Raw genomic sequence first — 16603 nt, 5'->3', positions numbered from 1 at the left:
TTTTAGTTGTATTTTGTTTTGTATGTAAGTTATGATGTATTTGAAATAGTTTTCAGTTGCAATGAAAAGTTTGTTTTCTGAATCTTGAAGTTGTAGTGGAAGATAAGAGAGTGATAATACTTTGATGATAAGTTGGTATGATAGATTTAGATAAGCCGTTATGAGTACATATTCTGAGTTGAAGAGAAAGTAGCATACAACTAGATTAAATCTGCTCAGGCAGGCAGATCCAACAATTGGTCTAATTATCCAACTTATAGCTCTGCCTCATCAATACCACTTCATGATATAGTATTAATGTTATAATCCCCCGTATACCTAGCCATAGTTAGCTGGTATACACTTTAATGTCAACCCCTTCTTTCTTATCTTTTGACAGTGGAGGCTTTATTGATAAGCCTATACATGGACATAAGCGGACTACAGTTGAAAAAACCAATTAACCATCAAAAAAACATTCTTAAAACACATTTTTTTCTAAATACTTATAATGTTCACCCAATTCAACACAAAATGCATCATAATCTATATTGAAAACACCTCTAATTTGTAAATCTTTATGTTCACAAAAATACCACTTCATATATCCAACAATCTCCAATTCAAAATCTCTCTTCCCACCCAATTCATTAATTAACCCATCATATAATCTTTGTCTTTTCCCCTTGGCATTCTTAAAACTTCTAATCCCTTTAGAATTTATTAAATCCCATGTATATAATTTTGGCCAATTACAATGTAAAAACATCAATTCAGATTGATTCCAAATTTTATATTCCCATATGGAATGTCCACTTGAATATTTAAACTGATCAACATCATTTCTTTTAGACTCTTCTAGTGTCATTAATGTTGATCTATTATAATCAATCATTGGATCATATTGTCCAATCCCAATAATATCTCGTTGTCGACCAAATTTAACACGATGATGATTTTTATGGAAATCACGAGCAAATTCTTCCACTTGGTAATAAGTTTGCCCCAATGCATGTGCAGCACTTATATAAGTTTCTTTATCACCTTCACCATGAGAATTTTGTGTCAATAAGGGATAATAATGATCTGGTCCATAAAAATTATAATAAGTTGAAAGGAAAATGGTTTTGGCATGTGTCTCTCTATTGATTAATAATTGTCCACTTTCTGAACTTGTCTCTTGGATTGTCCCTTCAAAATCATGATATGAATATAACCAATCAGGTTTAATATCATGGAATTGTTTTTTCAAAATATGCCAATATGAATTCCGGATTTTTTTATAATCATTAATTGAAACACCACTAATCTTGTAGAAAAAAGGTGATGTGGCACGTCTCCATAAATCTGGCCATGATATAAAACCTTTAGATTTAAAAGGTTCATTCAAGAATAAATAATCTGGATTTTTCAAAATCATATTATCACTATCCAACAACATGACATTTTTAAAAGAATTTATTAATAATGCAATTGATTTCATTTGATATTTATTGATTTTTTTCGAAGTCTCCTTCGTGATAAAATCTTCAATAACAAGACATTTGGCATTATATAGTGGGAAAATATAATTACACAATTCAACATCAAATTCAACCATCTTGGGGATTAAAACCTCCACGGGGAAAACACTCCCAGATGCTCTAAGTGATTTAAGTGATAATAAAACAAGATAATTGAAATGTGAACCACCAACATAAACATACCCATTGGGTTGAAAATTTGATGACAATACATCTGGGAATTTCTTTGGTAAGGATTTAACCATTGAAGAATGTGATTTCTTCATTAATTGAACCTCTTTAGGGTTTAATGTTAGGAATTTTAAAAGAAATTCCTTGGTATATATAGGATCTTGTTGATAATTCTCCTTTACAGGGCCTGCAAAATGACCAGATTTTTTACCACCAACATAATGATGTTTATGATTTAAACTTGAAACTTTTTTAATGTTTGATTCTTGTAATATTGGTTTGAAAATCTCATCATTTATGAAATTTTTAAAATTTGAAATATGATTAATCTTTTCATCAATTGAATTTATCTGGAATTGATCATCTTGGAATGATAATTGTGGGTATTGGAATTGGGTTGATCCAGGTGAAGGTGGGATATGTGATTCATTATTGCTTAGATTGATAAAACTCTCTAAATTTAATGATTTTTGGATTGTAGCTGGAGTAATTTCATTATAATGAAGACCCGTGATGATGATTAAAACCACTAGCAACGAGCCTAATGAGATGGAGATGAAGAGTCGTTGGTTTCTCCTGAGCCTTAGTAGTTTCATGATACCAATTGACCTAGTTAACACTCTTTAACTCTTTATTTCTCTATTAATTCTCTATTATTTCTTTAATTCTTCTCGTTATCGCAATCAAAAATTTCAAAATTCTATGGACCGGAATTGATTAGTATCAACATCACGTGTTTGATCAGTTCCGGCTCACCAAATACAGCCAAAAATTCGAAATTTGAACTTTTGAATTGAATTTAAGGGTATTAAACAGGTTTTGGAATAATCTAAACAAGATTAAAACAACAAAATGTCTGCTTCTGAAGAGTCGAAACCCGAGGAGAGAAGAGTGAGTATTGTACTGCCTATATCTATCATGTTGAATTATCTCTAACCCAGGCTCAGCACAAGGTGTCCTCTTTGGAAAGCCCTTATCTCGAGGATTATAGAACAGCCATCAGATCTAAAACTATTCCTTGGGATGGCTTTGCAAGAAGTGAATTACTCACCCAGCAAGAGGCTAAACAATTGATTGAATTGGAAGGTCACACCATCAAAAAGAGAAAAGAAACTGCTTTAAATCCTGATCATATCGATGATTATACAAATACTTTATTAAATTTATTATCAAGAGATTTACCATTAGAAAGAAATGATGTTAAGAAATATATCTTGGTGTTATTTGCAGACTTATTAGAAAATGATTTATTTATTGACAAATTGATTGAATTAAATAATGGGAATCCTGATGTTATTTTAACTCCATTTGTCAAATATTTGGATAATAATGATGAAATAATAAGATTATTTTCAATTTATAACCTAACTTCAATTTTAATTCAACCTGAAATTCAACCAACAGATGATTCAATTGTCTTGAAGCTTTTCCAAAGTTTAAATCATTTAATTGAATCTTCAAATTTCAATTTAAAATTTTTATCAATTGAATTAATTGTGGATTTATTATTAATTAAACCTTATAGATCAATTTATTGGACTAAACATGATGAATTCATATCCAATTTGTTTTTAAATTTAAATGAATATTTGAATAATAATTCATCAGATTCAATTCAATTTCAATATAAAATTTTATTATCAATTTGGTTATTAAGTTTCAATTCCAAAATTTTAAAAGAATTATCAACTATTTATCAAAATGAATCATTAATCTTGTTAAAATTGGTTAAAATTTCCATCAAAGAGAAAATCATAAGATTAATCATATCAATTTTAAATAATTTCACATCAATTCCATCAGATTTGAAAAATTCTTTAAATAATATTAAATTTTTAATTTTAATTGGTAATATTGAACCAGTTTTAAACAATTTACAAAACAGAAAATGGTCAGATGATGAATTAATTGAAGATCTAGAAAAATTATCCTCCAAAATTTCAGATGTTTATTCAAATTTAACAAGTTTTGATGAATATTTACAAGAATTAAATTCTAAAAATTTAAGAAATTCTCCAACTCATTCAAATGATGAATTTTTCATTGATAATTTATCAAAATTTCAAGATTCAAATTATAAAATTTTTAAACAATTGATTGAATTATTAGATTTTGATGGTAATGATTCTTCAAATTATGCATTTATCTTGAATGATATTGGTAAAATTTTAAAATTAGATTCAAAAGCAATTGATGTGTTGAATGAATTACATAAAAAGACCAAGATAATGGAATTGTTAAATCACAAGAATTCAGAGGTTCGTTATGCTGCTTTGAAAGCTACTCAATTGATTGTTTCTCAAACATTTAAATAATAATAGATAACTTTTTTTATTTAACAGCCAATTGATAATCACTTGTATCTGCACATCCATAATCACTAATATCACTATCACTATCATACTCTTTCTCATTATTTATTTCTTTAATAAAATCTGTTTTCAATGAATTGATTGCATTAATTGATCTTTCCCAAAAAATTGATGAATCTTTTTGGAAATTTTTTTGTAATGTTGATAATGATTGTTTTGTATTTAATTGATTAATTGATATTTTCTTCTTTAGATTATTGGTGAATGTATTACCATTTTCCATTGTTTTCATTGGTGTTGATCGTATTGGAGGGGTTCTTTTCTTATTAATTGGTGATAAAGCAGGAGGTAATGTTGATGCAGTGGATCTATTACATTTTTTTTCAATTTCCCATAATTCTTTCTCAGAAATTGATAGTTTCTTCTTTAATTGATCCATTTGGTTCTTCAATTCTAAAACTTCTCTTTGCTTTGAAGCTAACTCAAGCATTAATTGATCATTAATCATGCCAATATTTGAATCTTTTGGAATTGATGATGGTGATCTTGATGGTGATACTGATAATTTTAATCCATGATGGGTTTTGATCTTCAATTCATCAGTATTATCTTGAACTTTTGATTCTAATTCATGGAATTTTTCATTTGATGCTTCTCGTTCTTGAATTTTCCTTGTTATATTGAATTTAGCTAAACCTGTTGATTCACTAATGATTCTGGTGCTTCTTTTTGGTGATTTTAATGAATTGGTATTAACTCTTTTGTTTTCTATATTCTCTAATGCCATTGTTAACTTGATATATTAATCTTCTAATTGTTCAATAGTTCAAAAGTAAGATATAATTAAATTTTCTTTAATTTCTTTGATTTTGATGAGATTAATTTGGTCCCAATTCGGCAAAATGTAAACAAAAGTAATCTGTCATCTGAGATCGGCTGAATATCCACATCCAAACACCACAAATCTCCAAAAAGTCAAAAAATCAAAAAAACGAATTAAAATTGTAAACAAAAGTTGAATTCAATTGAAGGCAAAAATCACATTACAAATGGATACAATTCATTCAATTGTGGATAATTTATTTAGAGAAGATGGTGATAGACTGGCATATCTATTATCTTCATTCTCAAACTCAAGAAATGTGGCAAATCTGGATTTAAAACAAGTTGAAGCAAATTTTCATATTCATCAAGATTTAATAAATATATTAATTGCATATATTAATCTAAATAAAGCTATAAATTCTTATGATGTTGTTGGATCTTTCAATACTGGTAATGAATTGTTGAAGAATTTGAATAGATTTGCAGAACAGAAAACTAATTGGATTGTTAAATCATTAATTGTTATTACCAAAAATTTAATTACATATGCAATTAAAGCTGATGAATATATTGAAAAAAATCCAACAGTATATTTATCAAGAAAAAATCTAGGAGATTTTGAACATGAAAGTTGTTTAATCAAAGCTGCTAGAACTATTCATAATTCTTTTAAATTATGTTTAAATGATAGAAATGAAGAAATTTATCAATCGAGAAGAAATAGTGTTTATTTTTTCGTTGGACAAGAATTGAAAATTTATTTTAATTTACAAAATAGAGATTTAGCTAAAAATATGGAAAAAGTTTTAATTTCCAAGCAACAAGATTTACCAGATTTATCATCAATTGATAAATCTCAAGCAATAACTTATCTTTATTATAGTGGTGCAATTGCATGTGGTGAAGGGGATTTTAAAACTGCATACTTGAAATTTAAATATGCATTCCAATTATGTTCCAAGAATGATTTAAAACATAAAGAATCAATATTAATTTATTTGATTCCATTAAAATTTTTAATAACCAAGAAGTATCCAAATTTAATTAAATTAAGATTATTTAGAAAAAACTATGAAATTTATCAACCAATTTTATCAAGTTTATTAATTGGAGATTTGAAAAATTTTGATAAAAATTTCAATCAATTTGAGAAATTCTTCCTCAAGAAAAATCTTTATCTTGTTTTAGAAAAATTAAGAACTTTTGTTGTTTTAAAATTGATTAAAAAAATTTATAGATTAGAAGGTTCCTCATCACATTTGAAAATCCCAATAATTGCAAGAGGTTTAGAATTTTCAATAAATCATATAAATAATGAAAATTTAACAAGAAAGAAAAATGCAATCTCTATATTCAGTACTGATGAAGCTGAATGCATATTGGCTAATTTGATTTACAGTGGGTATATGAAAGGTTATTTATCACATACTAATGGGATATTGGTGTTGAGTAAAAAAGATCCATTCCCGAAACAAGTTCGGTATAATGATGATGAGTGAAAAGGTGTTTAGCTTTGATATAATGATTGCATGAGAGGCCTAGTGTAGGTATTAATTATAACCATACATATTTGTAATTAGCTGGTAAAATATCCCATTGATTGATCAATATTGATCATTTAGCCAATTTTAAGAAGTTCTTATCATCTAAGTATTATCTTAAATATAGGTGAAACTACGTTAGCAACTAGCTTCTTTCTAAAGCTGAGTTGGATATCAAGTTTCAACGGTCTACGCTGGAGTCATTGACAAGCTCTGTTGACGCACTCAATCATAGTGATTATAGTTTCCTAAACAAATTTGGGGCTCTTTAAATTTATTTGTCAAACCAGCATTCAAAAGTTAATTCCTAATCAATACAGAGATTGCAATCAGTAAGCTCAAAAAGGGACATTATGAAGCCTTTTGGACTCTTCATCACCCGGAAATTCAAGTTCATACTCTTTACTAGGACCTAGAACGATAACTTTGGTATATTTCTAGGTCCTTAGATCAACTCATCTCTTTTGTTTAATATTCAGCTCAGCTTCAAGAAATTCAAAAACCTCCTTTGTTTCTCTTTCAGCATTATAATTCAAATCAAGATGTGCCTTTACTATTTTAACATTCCATATATAGCCTCTTTGTAGACTTCGAAGCTCTTTACAACCTTTGATCACTTCTATACCTTCACTTACCAACTGATCTTTGAGTGCTTTATCCTCCTCATTTAAAGGTTTTTTTGGGTCATCAGTAAGGTTTTGTTTCACCAATGAGATAAGGATATCCAACTTCTCGAGTAGACTGGGTTTGTCTGGCATTTCTTGTTTGTTTTAGTTCCATATGGGTACTAATCATACTTTGTTTCATGTTAATTGTTTACTTTTGAACTTTCGCGTCAAGGATTCAAATTATTTCACCATATCAGGCAATTACCCGAATAGGAAGTTCGACCGATTGTAACATTTTCGATCAGATTTCAAACGGTTTTTTGGATTTTAAAATTTTCAAATTGACAAGACAGAAAAAAAAACATGACCACGGTCCACGAGTGAAAATTTTTATAAATTACATCATCAACTTTGAAATGATAAACGAGGTGTAAAAGATTGCGTAAGATGATGGACCATGGTGAAGAAAAGAGTGGGATGATATTAGGGAAGGAAGCAATTAGGAAGTGGCAGGAATTGAATGAGACGTAATTAATTGCACCCGGTGAATACAGTGTTGGTTTGATGGAGCAATGGCTCTCTGTCTGTGGTCTGTGGCTCTGTCTGGCTCCCTGCCTAGGTGCTAGAAGGGGGCCCTCTGCCTGCCCCCACGGCGTTTCGACAATCCTCTGCCTAGCCCTGGGTCAATCCCCTTGTAGAAAGAATAGCCTCTCTGCCCACGGCTTTAAGACAACCGTTGTTTAATGAGTCAAAGCATGATTAATGAAAATTTTTCACTGTTTGAGAGGTGGTTGATATTTGATTAGATGGTGGTTTATACGTTTATAGGATGGTTTCTTTGATTAGGGGTAGCAATAACACATGGGCTCAATTTGTAATCCATTGGCTGTGCAATTGTTCCTTTCCCTTCTAGTGGAATCGTAGGCAGAGCCCCTTCCACCGCTTCCCTGAGGCTCCCCCTGTCTCCCTACCAATCTCTGCCTAGCCGGTGACGTCTCTGCCCAAATTCCAAACGGGTCATTCTGTTGACAATCTGGGGTGCGTCCCGGAATGACCACCACCATGACTAATCACGTTTTTAACGGATAGAGTGGTTTTGGAATAGTATATAAAGAGCAAGATATCATTGGATTTGTTGTTCTTCTTTTATTTATTCATCATCTAGATTCTAGTTATACAACGACTATTACTCAATTTATAAACATCCAACCCTTCAAAATGGCCAACCAACAATTCTTAGTTTTATCTTCAGAAATCTCAAAACCATTTGTCATTCCAAACGTTTCACCAGTTAGTGCAAACACTTCACCAAACAGCAGAGCTAATAGTGTCTCAAGTGTTTCAGATTCTCAAAGACGTCCAAGTGTATTGTTATAGATGTTTAGTTCAATCATCATCATCATATTATTGCATTAGGTTTATTGACAGTTCGTCTGTCTGGGATTGTGTTTTTTTTTACATCATGATCATTATGGGTTTATGATCTCTGGGTTTAGGTTTTACTAGCGTTATTTGAAGTTACAATATATATTATATCATATCACATCTATTGTAGTATTTACAAGAATATCCTTAAATCAACTAGTTCAAAAGATTGGATAAAATTCATTATACTTTTTAGCATAATATCCACTACCTAATAAACCTAAAGTTGTTAAAATTAATGGAACAGGTTTGGAAAATTTAACTGGTAACCCTCTAGCAATACCTGCAGCTAATAATAAAGTGGATGAACCTAAAGCTAATTCTAATCCATAATCAGCATTTTTATGTAATAGATAACCTGCACCACCAAATGCTGCTGAAAATATTAATCCTGCTGCTAATGATGGGATTGATTTTTTTTTAGCATAACCGGCAATACCACCAACGAGGACTAAACCTGATAAAGTATAAGCTGGATGTTCCTGATACTTAGTTAGTATTATTATCATTCATTTTATCAATCTTACTCACCATTTTAATATGAATATTCAATTGATGATGGCGTTTGGAAAAGGGATTTCAATCAGTTCAATTTCAAAATTTTTGTTCACCTTTTTCGAAAGTATTACTAAGCTGTGATTGGTGTCTGGGTGTGGCTCTCAATTCGAAACTGAGCAGGTGCTTGATTTATCGGTTTCAAGATTTTGAGGCGACTAAATAAAAAAAACAAAAAACAATATCAAAAATCCATAATCAATTGATTTTAATCATAATGAGAACAATGATTCATTCTTTTAAACAATGTCAGAACCATCCACCCCATTAACCAATTCAGGTTCTTTCAGTCAACACAGTTCTCCAAATAAAAAAAGTGCAATACAACAAAAATTATTAATACTTAAATTGAAAAGAATCAATGAATTAAATAATAGATTAAAAGATACATTATCAAAAGATAGAATATATGCTTCCAATGCTTCCTATTCCATAATAGACTATACACAGAGTCATAAAGATTATGCTATACCTGAGATTTGGGGGAATTTACAACCAGGTGAAAATCCATTTAGAAATAATAGGTTCCAACAAAAGACTGGTGGTGGTGGTCAAGATCAAGGAGGATGTTGTACGATAATGTGAAAGAGACAATAATATAAAAAGACTAGACACAACTCCAAATTCTGTATTTATATATAAACTTTGATGAAAAATTATTAATGATTTAATTTTAACCTCCCAATTGTTTTGCTTCATTATTAACTTCAAATTTTAAATGATCTTTATCTTTCAAAGTAGGATCATCTAATTTCAAATCATCACCACATCCACAATCATAATCTTCAATGATATTTGCACAATCATAAATTTCATGACCTAATACTTTATTAACTTTATTATGAACATCACAACCCCAAACTGATGCAATGGTTCTTGATGAAGTTTGTGGTGGATATTTTTCTAATAATTTGATGAAATGTCGAGCACAATCTCCACATGGATACACTTTGGCAAATAAATAAATGTATTGTTCTAAAGTTTGACGTTCTTCTAAACTTGGTTTATCTGGATATCTAGCCAATATAGTATGGAATAACTTGGGAATATTAGTATTGATTCAGTAAAGACGTTATTTTCTAACTCACTTTCCATGAAGCACGACCTAGTTCAGCTCTATAATATATTAGTATTGATCTGGTTAATACCAATTTCATACCCACTTTATGGTTTCATTAGCCATCTTGGGCATAAATGGGATATCCACGGTATTTGATTCATCTTTCTCAATATCCAACGGTTTTGGCTCGTTCAAAGAGTTTGAGTGGGAAAGGAAATAGTACAAGCAGATCACCACGATCAATGAAATCGTTATCGAAGCAGTAGGTTTCTTTATGAATCTCATAATGTGTAATTTTGGAATATTTGATGATGGTTTTCGTGGGTTTCCAAAAAAAAATGTCACCTTGTTTTCATCAAAAAACCATCAAATTTTAACCATTTCCAAAGCCAAAAACATCAAAGAATAGCCAAAATGAGCAAGGATAAATTCACTGTTCCCTCTCTAAACCCAAATCGCGCAAATGCTAGTTCTCAGGGCATTCAAACCATCCATATAAACGCTGCCAGAGAAATGTTTGCAGCTACAGCCAGAGCAAGAGAACCAAATCCAAGTTATATACCCAATGCTTCAAACGCCATCAAGAGACAACCGTTGGATCTCAATGCCATAGAACCACCTGTCGAGACTACTGGAGTGCAATTGCCATCAGCACAAATATCGGTTCCTGCTAAAAATCATGATATTTCTCAATGTACAAATCCTCAATGTGCCCATTGTGGGAGAGTGATCATACCTTCACCAGTTGCTTCATTCCCACTAGTGGAGACTCCATCAATCTCTATAAATGATTGGGAAATTTATACAACAAAGAAACCGATTTTGAATTCTGATGAAATTGATAAAGAACAAGAAAGATTAGGTATACCTTTACCTGAAATGATTTTTGGTAATAATAAAGTTGAAATTAAGAATAAGGCGAAGAATTTCCATATATCTTTTAATACACCAGATGCTCTAAGTCTTGTTGATACCACTGGTGAAAATTTATTACAAGTTTCTTATTCAAAAGAATGGTTTAGTACAAGAAGGACAAATACTGATGATGTTAAAGGTATAGTGAAACCTTTTGATTGGACTTATTCCACAACTTATAGAGGTTCATTAATTGAAGGATCTCATGATTTAAAAGAAACTTTGGATTTGAACATTCCTTTAAATAAATTGAAAAAACCTGATCCAATTTTATTCTTTGATGATATGGTTTTATATGAAGATGAATTAGGTGATAATGGTATTTCAGTACTAAGTTGTAAAATTAGAGTCATGCCTGAAAGATTATTACTATTATCAAGATTTTTCCTAAGAGTGGATAATGTTATTTTCAGAGTTCGTGATACAAGAATTTATATTGAATTTAATGAAAATTTAATAATAAGGGAATATAAAGAACAAGAGGCAAATTATCAAGATGTTTTGAAAAAAATTAGTCCAATGACTGGTGATCCAAGAGCTTTCCTTAGAGATCAAAATTGGATTGCTTCAAAACTACCAGCTATTAAAACAGTTGTGGATTATGCTACACTATGAATAACAGAAAGAACATGTATTGACTTAAAAATCACGTAGTAATTGCTCTGCAGCTTTTAAATCTTGAGCATTAGATCCATTTGTTTCAATTATTTCTTTTAATCTATTTTTGGATAATTTATTCAATTCAACATAATCAATTTTAACATTTTTCAATTTTTTAGAATCTAATTGATTAAACTCTTTGGAGATTAAATAAATCCCTGACCAGCCTCTAATAAAATTTGAAGATAATTCAACACTTCTTAGGAAATGTTTTAATGATGAAACTAATGAATCAACATCACCATCTCTCTTAAAAATTGCAAATTCAATATTACCAATCTTGGCAAAAATGTTATAAGCAAAAGGTATAATCAATAAAATCTCTTGTAATGCAAATATAGATTTCTCAAAATGTCCAATTTCATAATAAATGTCTGATAATTCTAACCAAACTTCAGTATCTAAGGGACTTAAATTTAAATACCCATTTAATGCCTTAATATAATCAGGAGTACTTGTTATTTTTTTACTCAAAGCAACTCTTTTCTTAAGACATGTCAATTCATTTGAATTTCTTTTATTTAAATAATCAATTGCATTTTTATTATCAATTGTAGATTCTAAAAAAGTTGCCTTCAATACTGCAGTTCTTTGACTATCTTGATCACCGAATTTATCAATTATTCTATCAAGACATGTTTTGGCCTCACTATCCTTGTTAGATAATAATGATAAATAGAATTGTAGTTCTAATAAATCATAATATTTAATTGATTCAATTTTATTGATATTGTTTCTGAGATAATTCACTAGTAATAGATAAGTTGATGAGATCTGTTCTGGATTGAAAGTGGCATATAGACCTAGTCTATGGATGCTCAGTAGTTTCTCCTCGACTGACATTATGTAATTCTTTTGTCTTTTAATTGGAACAACTCAATAATTGATAAATAATTGATAAAATGTTCAATATTTTGATTAATTTCAACGTTATTAAATTAGCCCTCGGTTATTGGCTTCATGAAATCACGTGGTTATCATAATCCCGAGGGTCTTGATTAGTCATCTTTTTTTTTCTGAACTGAACGAAAACTTTTCAAATCAATTAAAATTAGCCACCAAAATTACAACTTCATTTCAAAGAAAAGAATCCTTCAAAAGAGTTTATCTGATTAAGAAATTAGCCAGTCAAGGAAATCAATTAGATAATTCACTTCCCCAAAAAATTCAATATTTAAATTACCAAAATCAAGTCCGTAATTTATTTATAATTCAAAAAGTTACATTCAACAAACCATCAAAAGACTGATTAAAGCAGTACCCCGTTTATGAATTGTTTTTTTGCAGTCAAAATATTTGAATCAACAATCCCATCTTTGCCCAGTTCTTACACTTTACAATTAATATTGTGTAATCATATAATTATAAGGAAATCTTGAACTCAATATGTCATTCATTAATATTTGTCGTGACAACACTGATCCATTTTATCGTTATAAAATGCCTCCTATTCAATCCAAAATTGAAGGTCGTGGTAATGGTATCAAAACTGCTGTTGTCAACACTGCAGAAGTTGCTCGTGCTTTAGGTAGACCTCCAGCTTATTTGATCAAATTTTTCGGTTTTGAATTAGGTGCTCAAACTTCAATTAATGAAAGTAATGATCGTTATTTAGTTAATGGTGTTCATGATGCTCCAAAATTACAAGATTCCTTAGATGGATTCATTAATAAATTTGTCTTGTGTGGATCTTGTAAAAATCCAGAAACTGATATTATTATTACAAAAGATGAAGATTTAATTAGAGATTGTAAAGCTTGTGGTCAAAGAACAAGAATTGATCCTCGTTTGAAATTATCAACTTATATTTTGAAAAATCCTCCAGAATCTGCTAAATCCAAAAAAAAGAAAGCTGCTACTGCTTCTGCTAATGTTGTTGGTGGTGGTATGTCAATTACTGATATTGCTTCTGGTAAACAAAGATCAAGTGCTCCAGTTGAAGATGACCAAGCTGAAGATTCTGATGATGATGCCCTAACTAGAAAAATCAATGCTGAAGCTTCCGCTTTACCTCAAACTGAAGTTGCTGATGATGAATGGGCTGTTGATATGTCTGAAGAGGCTGTTCGTAAAAGAGCTCAAGAATTAGAAGCTTTAACTTTAGAAAATGGTTCTGGTGGTGATTCTAAATTTGATGAATTTGGTGAATGGTTATTAGAATTTGGTGATGATAAATCTAATTTACCAAATGATGTGGAAATTTATAAAAAAGCTTTTGAATTGGAAATTTCTGAAGATGTTCATACTGTTCAAGTTTTAGCTCAAGTTTTATTTGATAAAAACATTGTTAAACAAATTCCAACTCATAAAGGTTTATTAACCAAAATTATAACTTCTAAAAACCATGAAAAGGCATTTTTAGGTGGATTAGAAAGATTTTTAGGTTTAGATAATCCAGAGTTATTACCACAAATTTCTAAAATCTTATTAACAATTTATGAAAATGATATTGTTAATGAAGAAACTATTAAAGATTGGGGTTCAAAAGTTTCTAAAAAATATGTTTCAAAAGAAATTTCTAAAAAAGTTAAAAAAGCTGCTAAACCTTTTATTGAATGGTTAGATGAAGCTGAAGAAGAATCAAGTGATGAAGAAGAAAGTGATTAAATCCTGTGAAGTCAACTATATATAGCAAGTTTATTTACTTTTTCATTAGCTTTTTCTATTTTCCCACATAATATATTTTAATTTAAAGGTGTTTTATTTGAGTTACTAATGGGGATTCAATATGTTGTATTATTGTCGATTATTGTTTAATAAAGCTAAAACAATGGGCGTGCTGCTGGTCGCAGCTCAAATATATGTTACGTCGTCCATCAAATACAAGTAATATTATACCAGAAAACAAAAAGCACATGCAATTCCCCTATGTAAAAATCTTTCAAAAAACCAAACAAAACAGTCATTAACCCAGTTAAAAATCATCAGCCTTTTTCACTTTTTGATTCTTTGATTTGTTTTTTTTATTATGTTTTTTATTACCAGTATTATTTTCAACTTTATGGAATGGAGTGGAAAATTTACCTTGAACACCATTCATTTTGAAAAATTCACGATCTAAATCTTCAGTTGCATTATAAATAGCAGCTTGTTTACCACCATAATTTGCACTTCTTGATTCTTTTTTATCATCACCTCCAATATGGGAAGAAAATGATAATTTTGATAAATCATCAGCTAAATTGAAATCTTTTAAACCTTTTGAATGAATAGCTGATAAAATTTGTTCTTTTCTATTTTCAGTTAATGAATCAATTGTATATAATTCTTTATTAAAATCCCTTTTTTCATCTTGAGTTAATGGTGAACCATCTGGATTTGGAGGAGGATGAACATATGGTAATTTACCATTCACATAATCTTTTAAAATATATCTTGCAGATCTTGGTTCATCTGCACTACCAAAACCTTGGGTCATATAACCTCTTGCTCTAGCATATGCAGTTAATAATTCTTGAGAAGTTGGAACACCATCACCACCATCATCTTTGGATTTTGTAGGTATAGCAATACCATAAACTGCTTCTAAAAAGAACTTTGGAACTCTTTGTGCAACTAATTGTGTAGGACCTGTATATTCTCTTAATTGATCAATTGGTAAAACACCACAACAAACTAATTCACCATTTGTGTATGCAAAATTTGGGAAAACTAAACCTGGACAATCACATAGTAAGACTTGATCTGATAAATGAATAGTTTGGAAATGTTTTGTCTTACCTGGAGTTGATGAAACTGAAACCTTTTTAGAACCAATTAAAGCATTAATTGTAGAGGATTTACCAACATTTGGATAACCAACTAAACCAATTTGTAAAATTGGAGGTTGACCATTTGGTGGTGTTGTTAAAGGTTCTGGAGCTTCGGTCATAAATAATTCTTCTAATTCTTCAATTTTCAAAATTCTTGTAGATTCATCTAAATCTTTTTGATCTTCAACCTTTTCTATTAGTTCAGGTTTATAATCTGGTTGATCTTGTTTTTCTAATAATTGATTAGCTTCAAAAGCACTGAAAAAAGTGAAATTAATATTATGTGATTTAAAATATGCAGCCCATGAACGTCTTTGCTTTGGAGTTAATAAATCAGCTTTATTAACTAATAATAAATTTTTCTTTAATGGATTTAGTTCTTTAACATATTTCTCTAAATCAGGAGATCTAAACATTAATGGATTTCTTGCATCAACAATTTGAACAATTAAATCTGATCTTTCAACAACTCTCCATAATTGTCTCCAAACTTCTAAATTTCTTTCAAAAGGTGTTAACAACAAATCTTCGTTTTCTTGTAAACGAGCCAATTCTCTTCTCCAGTCTAAGAATGCTTCTTTCTCTTGTCTATCTAATTGAAATCTTGTCATTGATTCATCCCATTCAGGTCTTCTTGGAACTGTTAATTTATTTTCATTAGCATGTTGGATTTCACTAACACGTTTTTCTTGATCATTTGTTAATAAATATGGATTTTTAGTTGGATCAACTTTTATTATAGTAACTTGATTATTTTTATCAGCTGTGAAATCAGTATCAGCTAATTCTGCTGTGTTTAAAAATTCATCCAATGCATTTTCTTGGGTAACAGATCTCAATTTAACCCAGTTAGCTTCATGTTTATCAGTGGTGAATCTCATTTCACCATCAGGCAAATATTCAACTTTATTTTCTTTAGCTCTAACATTGGCAATAGTTCTACCTAACCCAATAGTGTTTTTATTCTTATGATGAACTGGTTTTGGACCTTTTGGGATCTTGAACTTCTTTGGTGCTTCGTGGAAACCCTAAATCGAAACATTAGTATCACCATCACTAGATCATAATATAAATCCACATACCATTTTCCTCTTTCTAGTTTGAATTCGTTATGAGTATTAATGGTTTAAATTATAAATCACATTGAATTTTTTGTTTTTTTTGCGCATCTCAAAATCTTTTTTAATTCGAGATGACGTAAGCGATGAGTTTACCCGGAGTCTGCCATTTTGTTTTGTGTCACTTGATAAAACAGATTCGCGAAATTTTAAACCAAC

General features: G+C 30.0%; 12 protein-coding genes across 12 annotated transcripts; 5 read left to right on the top strand and 7 right to left on the bottom strand.

Annotated features, from left to right (window-relative positions):
- Positions 1-529: 529 nt before the first annotated feature.
- On the bottom strand, positions 530-1867 carry WICANDRAFT_24671 (alpha-mannosyltransferase; the record flags this gene model as incomplete). Its single annotated transcript, XM_019181046.1, has 1 exon — positions 530-1867. A coding segment is annotated over one exon (1338 nt), but the record flags the coding sequence as incomplete, so codon positions are not given.
- A 658-nt stretch (positions 1868-2525) lies between these two features.
- On the top strand, positions 2526-3988 carry VMA13 (H(+)-transporting V1 sector ATPase subunit H; the record flags this gene model as incomplete). Its single annotated transcript, XM_019184687.1, has 2 exons — positions 2526-2564; positions 2615-3988. 2 exons carry the CDS (start codon positions 2526-2528, stop codon positions 3986-3988), a joined length of 1413 nt encoding a protein of 470 aa, XP_019038801.1.
- A 38-nt stretch (positions 3989-4026) lies between these two features.
- WICANDRAFT_78240 (uncharacterized protein) lies at positions 4027-4772 on the bottom strand (the record flags this gene model as incomplete). The annotated part of the gene is made up of 2 exons (XM_019184686.1): positions 4027-4036; positions 4078-4772. 2 exons carry the CDS (start codon positions 4770-4772, stop codon positions 4027-4029), a joined length of 705 nt encoding a protein of 234 aa, XP_019038800.1.
- Positions 4773-5247: 475 nt separating this feature from the next.
- Positions 5248-6282, top strand: WICANDRAFT_18875 (uncharacterized protein; the record flags this gene model as incomplete). Its single annotated transcript, XM_019180809.1, has 1 exon — positions 5248-6282. A coding segment is annotated over one exon (1035 nt), but the record flags the coding sequence as incomplete, so codon positions are not given.
- A 524-nt stretch (positions 6283-6806) lies between these two features.
- On the bottom strand, positions 6807-7109 carry WICANDRAFT_83703 (uncharacterized protein; the record flags this gene model as incomplete). The annotated part of the gene is made up of 1 exon (XM_019185584.1): positions 6807-7109. The coding sequence occupies one exon, from the start codon at positions 7107-7109 to the stop codon at positions 6807-6809; it is 303 nt and encodes a 100-aa protein (XP_019038798.1).
- Positions 7110-8545: 1436 nt separating this feature from the next.
- On the bottom strand, positions 8546-8918 carry TMH11 (Tmh11p; the record flags this gene model as incomplete). The annotated part of the gene is made up of 2 exons (XM_019184685.1): positions 8546-8866; positions 8916-8918. The coding sequence occupies 2 exons, from the start codon at positions 8916-8918 to the stop codon at positions 8546-8548; spliced, it is 324 nt and encodes a 107-aa protein (XP_019038797.1).
- A 267-nt stretch (positions 8919-9185) lies between these two features.
- Positions 9186-9524, top strand: STE18 (Ste18p; the record flags this gene model as incomplete). The annotated part of the gene is made up of 1 exon (XM_019183321.1): positions 9186-9524. One exon carries the CDS (start codon positions 9186-9188, stop codon positions 9522-9524), a length of 339 nt encoding a protein of 112 aa, XP_019038796.1.
- Positions 9525-9705: 181 nt separating this feature from the next.
- Positions 9706-10057, bottom strand: ERV2 (flavin-linked sulfhydryl oxidase; the record flags this gene model as incomplete). Its single annotated transcript, XM_019180942.1, has 2 exons — positions 9706-9978; positions 10028-10057. Coding segments are annotated over 2 exons (303 nt in total), but the record flags the coding sequence as incomplete, so codon positions are not given.
- A 716-nt stretch (positions 10058-10773) lies between these two features.
- On the top strand, positions 10774-11529 carry TIP41 (Tip41p; the record flags this gene model as incomplete). The annotated part of the gene is made up of 1 exon (XM_019180821.2): positions 10774-11529. A coding segment is annotated over one exon (756 nt), but the record flags the coding sequence as incomplete, so codon positions are not given.
- Positions 11530-11553: 24 nt separating this feature from the next.
- Positions 11554-12417, bottom strand: EMC2 (Emc2p; the record flags this gene model as incomplete). Its single annotated transcript, XM_019181677.1, has 1 exon — positions 11554-12417. One exon carries the CDS (start codon positions 12415-12417, stop codon positions 11554-11556), a length of 864 nt encoding a protein of 287 aa, XP_019038793.1.
- A 543-nt stretch (positions 12418-12960) lies between these two features.
- TIF5 (translation initiation factor eIF5) lies at positions 12961-14181 on the top strand (the record flags this gene model as incomplete). The annotated part of the gene is made up of 1 exon (XM_019185583.1): positions 12961-14181. The coding sequence occupies one exon, from the start codon at positions 12961-12963 to the stop codon at positions 14179-14181; it is 1221 nt and encodes a 406-aa protein (XP_019038792.1).
- A 307-nt stretch (positions 14182-14488) lies between these two features.
- Positions 14489-16554, bottom strand: LSG1 (ribosome biogenesis GTPase LSG1; the record flags this gene model as incomplete). Its single annotated transcript, XM_019183320.1, has 3 exons — positions 14489-16354; positions 16409-16421; positions 16541-16554. 3 exons carry the CDS (start codon positions 16552-16554, stop codon positions 14489-14491), a joined length of 1893 nt encoding a protein of 630 aa, XP_019038791.1.
- Between the last annotated feature and the right edge of the window lie 49 nt (positions 16555-16603).

The sequence above is a fragment of the Wickerhamomyces anomalus genome (genome assembly GCF_001661255.1).
Source record: "Wickerhamomyces anomalus NRRL Y-366-8 unplaced genomic scaffold WICANscaffold_3, whole genome shotgun sequence".
Taxonomy (NCBI): Eukaryota; Fungi; Ascomycota; class Saccharomycetes; order Phaffomycetales; family Wickerhamomycetaceae; genus Hansenula; species Hansenula anomala.
The sequence above is the reverse complement of the archived record's forward strand: the minus strand, read 5'-3'. Positions and strand labels throughout refer to the sequence as shown.